The 6000-nt window shown below is 36.5% G+C and overlaps 1 protein-coding gene across 1 annotated transcript in view; it reads right to left on the bottom strand.

Annotated features, from left to right (window-relative positions):
- LOC107717379 (neural-cadherin-like) overlaps positions 1-6000 on the bottom strand; it is a 122630-nt gene that overhangs the window by 35958 nt on the left and 80672 nt on the right. Inside the window, exons 9-11 of the mRNA XM_016524107.1 lie at positions 3459-3627; positions 2799-2969; positions 1811-1983 (exon numbers count right to left, since the gene is read on the bottom strand). Of these exons, the coding sequence (XP_016379593.1) occupies positions 1811-1983; positions 2799-2969; positions 3459-3627 (513 nt within the window). The remainder of the gene's footprint in view (positions 1-1810; positions 1984-2798; positions 2970-3458; positions 3628-6000) is intronic.

Raw genomic sequence — 6000 nt, 5'->3', positions numbered from 1 at the left:
TGTGTGTGTGTGTGTGTGTGTGTGTGTGTGTGTGTGTGTGTTACTTTAAAGACTCCTTCAAATGACTCATAATTGAAAAGCACTTCTAAGACTGAGTAAGCAGTAAACTTCACTTAACTGGCTTCAAAATGTTGCCTTTTTCAGGTCAGAATGAGAGACAGGAAGAGACAGACGGAGAATGAGAGGAGGTAGGAATAACAGCAGGGGGCAGTTTAAGTTGTCAATTTGAAGACAGGTGAGTTTAGTGTGGGTGACATCGTCTGCCTTTCTAAAACTGATCCACTCGGACATAAGTGACGCAAGGCGGTCAGACTGGCTAATGAAAAACCAGACGTACAGTATATACATCTTAATGACCTGCTCTGAGGAAATTGCATCCACATCCATTTCTGTTAAGAGCGATGAAAGCATGCTAAAAGCAGTGTAGTATTAGAAATGAACTGTGCATTAATAAAGTTCAGCCTCTGATGCTTTAACTGAACACTGCCATCACTTATGCCTCTATAAACAGGATGCAGGAGATTTCACCGGAGCACGGCCTGTATTTCTGTCCATGGCTCTGTATGCACATACAGCGTTTTAATGTCAAATCAACCCCCGACCTCTCAAAGCTTATATATCCAGCATAGAAATGACACAGACAGCCATTCGTGGGCAGAAAATGAAGACCATGGCATTTCTGCCAAGACCAAACAACACACATACACAAGAATGGATGTTTCTTAAACTATGGGAAATTTTGGCCTTAATTACTTATAAAATAAACTCTCTTAAAACACATTTCACCCTCTCACTAGTTTAATTTGTGTATTAGTTTTTATTAGAGGAAATATTGTTGGTCATGTTGAAAATGATGCCATAACACTCACATTTAAAAAATAGTTGCAGAATAAAGACTAAAAATTTTTTTTTTTTCACTGATGTTTACATTATGATATCATATGTTTATGACTGATTTTTATAGTCTAGGATTGAAAGTCTGGGTCTCAGCCAAAGGTTACAAAAATATAAAAGAAATAAGTTTAATTATAACAAAAAGAAAAAGGTTTGTTAGTTTAATAAAACTAAAAAAGGAAAGAGAAAAAATAATGTTTAATTAAAAATAAAATGAGTAGGCAAGATCACTCTCCCACCTGAATAAAGGAAATATTATTTTTATGCATATTTTTATGCCTATTATAACAGAACGCTGTCCCTCCAGACTTAAGGTTTGTATGGATATATATAGAATCTCTTTGGGACCCTCCCATGTTTAATATGCAAAACTCTGAGGATTCAAAAAAAAGAATAAGATCCGGTCTCTCTGGAGGATGAGAATGTGTGTTCTATAAAGCACACACATGCAAATCAAAGTACCTGTACTACAATAAGCAGTACTGAGTTGTCTCAGCAGGAATGTGTGCATAAGTTTGTTCATATAAGTTTGCGTATGTGTTTCCTTTAGGGATAAAAACAAAGGTTAACTAAATCTGACAAACCTCAATTTGGAGACAACCTCAAAGAAAAAAAATATATATAAATAAAGCTTTTCTAACTAAAACAATAAAGTGATACTATTATAAATCCTTAATATGAATATAATTTATATAAATATATTATAATATTTTAAATAAGTATAAAGCAAAATGCAACAACTGTATTTATTACTAATTATTAATTATATTTATTGAATCGCATATATATTTATTTCATTTTACATAGGTATATTTCTGCTCAGGTGCTCAATGAGTCTGCCCAATAGAAATTGATTTTGCTTGGTAATAAAGTCTATTCCATTTTGAAAGCTAGGTAAAGGTGTGTGTATGTGTACCTGTGAGATGGGGTGGTTGACGTAGATCCATCCTGTGCTGGGGTTGATGTGAAAGTAGGCTGGATTCTGCTGGGACAGAGAGTAGGTGATGGCTGCATTGGTGCCCTGGTCGTCATCATGAGCCGCCGCCCTCAGGAAGCTCGTCCCAACCGGCGTGTCCTCTCGCAGGAAGTCTGGCATGGGCAGGGTTAACACAGGTATCAACAAAAACAAATAACAACAGTCTAAAAACAAGAAATGCTTGCTGCTATTAAAATCCATGTGCAGCGAAAAGGAAAAAAAAGAATGCGTGTCCCAGAAACGTTTCAATCTTGCCCTTTAATTGTTAATGGGTTTTCTCAGTACCGCTTTTAATGTGATGAAAAGGAATTCTGACATCAAACTTACTGAACTTATATTTGCAATTATAAATAATATGACTTAGAAAAGCAAAGCAAATTCTCACACTTCTAGGCTAAGCGAGCTTTCCAGGATTGCTTCCGATTGCATCTAAAAATGATTAGTGACGTGTTTATACCGTGTTCAGCGCATTAAAGCTCACCTTGCTCAGACTGTTATGCATTTTTAATATTAAGGTTTAATGTGTATTGACTACACTCAGGAATCCTGGACTTGAGAATTTGTTAAGCTTGCAAAATCCGTTACTGCCGTAAAGTGCAATGTTAAAGGTCCATGTATAAATGTTTAAAGAGTCCACAGCTACAACGTGAGTTGGTACTATGTTCTCGCTCTCCTATCACTCCTTTATATATCCTCATGGCAGACGAACAGATCTTAAGTATCGTCAACAGAGCCTATCACTACAGAGGACCATTTGGAAGATTTCATACAATAATATTGCCATGTACACATCTAAAAACTTTTACTTTAAACATTTTTTTTTTTTTACTTTTACATCAGACAAATATGCAGTACACTGTAGCTTACATTGGCATCAATTTGAATAGGTCTTTCATAAGGGTTATAAACATTGTTCAGTGGTTCTTACATTGGTAGCGGCTATTCTCAAACTTGGGGTCATTGTCGTTCTGGTCAGCGATGAGGACAGTGATCTGACAGATGCCGATGAGGGGCTCCTGTGCTTGGTCCGTCGCCGTGACCGATAGTGTATACTCCCGCTGCCTCTCACGGTCAAAACTTACCGCCGTACTGATAACACCTGCGCAACACATACAATGCACATTGGTGTGTTTGGTGATTTTGGTGATTGGTGATTTGCAATTTTATATATTTCACAACAAGTTTAATGCAATTAAATGGAATGAATTCATGATTATTATTTTTTTGCACACACTAGGATACCAAATTGAAGTCACTCTGATGTTTGGCATCTGAACAATTAAACCTTTAAGAGAGAAATGAAAAATTATTAAAGTTATTATATATTAATTATTATATATTAATATATTTATTTTCTGAAATTTCTATTTTATTAAATATAAAAAATATTCAATTTAAATAATATTTAAAAATTAAATATAAATAATTGTTTGTTTCATACATATCAATGGTGTCCAAGAATAAAGAAATGCATTCTGCTTATGTTGGGGTGAAGGGGTTAAAGAATGAGGCCCACTGACTAGAAACACATGACAGCTCAGGTTCAATTGCATGTAATCCATGACCTGGTAAAGAAGGAAGGAAATACCTGTGTCAGGGTTGATAGTGAACCCGGGTGAGGCCCCGTCCCTCTGCATTATCCCGTACTTGACCTCCCCGTTGACCCCTGTGTCAGCGTCGTGAGCCTGCACGCGCAGCACAAAAGTGCCCGGGGGCTGATTCTCCAGGACCAGTGCATTCACACTGTAGTTGTGGCACTTTAAAGGAACAAAACCAGAGTTTCAGACACGGACAATAATTCAAGAAATGCCAGAAATACGTACGTAGCAAATGCCTTGGGAAAAGGCCATTATCAAGATCTCAAACAAAAACTGAACAGTACTAGATTGATGCTGGACATATGGTTTCTCATAATAACAGATAAAGAGCAAGAAAAGCGGGAACAGGACACCAAGACATGACGAGAATAAAGTTTGTATTTAGGATAAAGTGTTTATAAAGTCCATAATAGGAGCACACACACTCATAATGAGGCTTCAACCTCCTTCTTCCTCCTCCTCCTCTTGCTTGCTCATCATGCTCTCATTACAGAGCGGGCATCTGGCAGGGCGTCCTGGTGAGCGGTGCCCACAAGGGAGCGGCATGTCAACTTAAGGCGATTAATCAAGTGGCTAGATCGATACCGGGGCTAAAAGCTGGAATTAGCTTCCCTCCCAGCCTCTGAAGAGAATTCTCACTGCGCTTTGCACTTCACACCTCTCATTGTCTTTCGACACACACATACTCACCCTTCTGAGAGGGCTTAGGGAGGATTTCTCAGTTTAGCAAGGGAAAAGACTCGAACAGATAGTCTATTGCCATAATCTGCAGTGCTATTAAGAGCACCGGCAACCAGCGACTACAAAGCAGGGTGAGGGTTTATATTCGGCTGAATATTCAGTGATGAGGCAGTGTTTTTGGATGAACCTCACAACCTCACACTTTTGGGTCATACTGCACTTCAAAATCAAGAGAGAAAAAAATATATCTTAAAATTTGATATAAAGACCATTAATATTTTTGTGACAATTTTCATTACATTTCTATGGAAACCTGTTTCCCCTACAGAATAAATAAATAAAAAAGGTAACTGTGACTTTTTATCTAAAAAAATTGAGACTTGTTTTCTCTGAGAAATTCCGAGACATAATCTCAGAATAGCAAGATATAAACTCGCACTTCTGAAAAAAAAAAAAGTCAGATTTGCGATACAAACTCTGACTTTCTTTCTTGCAATTCTTTTTTTCTTAGACTTCTGAGTTTACATCTTGGCATTCCATTTTTTTGTTTCCACCATAAAATAAAAAATAAATGTGACTTATGATTTTGAGTTGACTTTTCTTCTCAGAATTGCCAGATATATTTGCGAAAACAGTTTATATCTCGCAATTGTGAGAAAAAAGTCAGAATTGTGAGATATAAAATGAGAACTGTGAAAAAAAAATAAAATTGTAGAATAAAAAAATCAGAATTGTGAGGGAAAAAAAGGTCACAATTGTAAAATAATAAGTCACAATTACCTTTTTTCCCCCCTTATTTTATCCTGTGGTGGAAACATGTTTCCATACATTTCCATACCACATTAGTGTAAGGAAAAAAATTATGTAAATTGAAAGTTTTTACACATGGTAATATTTGTTGTACTGTTAAACTCATGCTGACTTTAATAAAACACTAGATTTGCATTTCCCTATAGAAATACCAGTGCTTACAATGCATTTTTATGCAAGTGTTATTGAAATTTAAGACTTAAGCTTTGGGTTTGTGTTAATAAAATTCAAAGTTATCACAATTCAGTTTGCAAACAGATGTAAGAAAGCAGACCTATCCAATTCACAAAGTAAATATAATGATGTCTCCGCTTCTAATTACATTTTGGATGTTGAACTTCATATATACTCGCATTTTATATACTGCAACATTCCATTATACATTATAAGTCAATTATATTTTTGGCTTTGAAGTGCTAATTATCAATGCAAACATTTTCTTCATTTTCTTTATGCATAATATATTTTCTAATATATTTTATTTTGGGGTGATGCAAATGTGTTTTGTGCAATCATTTATTAGCTGCACAGAGCATAAAACCATCAAAATTCAAGAGGCATTTACAAACCAAACACAGACTACAGAAAAAGAAGACTGCTGAGGTGTTCAAACATTTTTCATGGTAATATTAATAAATTACCATTAATAAATACATGCATAACTTTCGATGTTGGAATATAAGAACATTTTTGTACAACAAACAACTGTTTCATTCATTCACTGTTTGATGTAAAATCAAGAGTCTCGAAACCATTTGAGAACCAGTGATACAGTACAGAAGGAAAAGACTCTGGTCAGCAGGGCAGGCATAGAGACAGAGAGTGAGAGGAAGGAACAGGGCCAGATGTTGCCCCTGGGGCTCACTTAGTGCTTCTATTTCATATGCATCCCCTGTGCCGGTGAGTAATTCCCCCTTGAAATATTCATGGGCAGCAGCAGAGGAGGTGGCGACGGCGGCAGCAGAAGTAGGGCCTGTGGGGCTCACGGAGTGTACAGGGACACGATTCTACCTCCTACACACTCACACACAGCCCTCCTGC

The sequence above is a fragment of the Sinocyclocheilus rhinocerous genome, unplaced genomic scaffold, assembly GCF_001515625.1.
Source record: "Sinocyclocheilus rhinocerous isolate Xijiao unplaced genomic scaffold, SAMN03320098_v1.1 scaffold933, whole genome shotgun sequence".
NCBI lineage: Eukaryota > Metazoa > Chordata > Actinopteri > Cypriniformes > Cyprinidae > Sinocyclocheilus > Sinocyclocheilus rhinocerous.
Note: the sequence above shows the minus strand (reverse complement) of the source record. Positions and strands in the feature narration are given on the sequence as shown.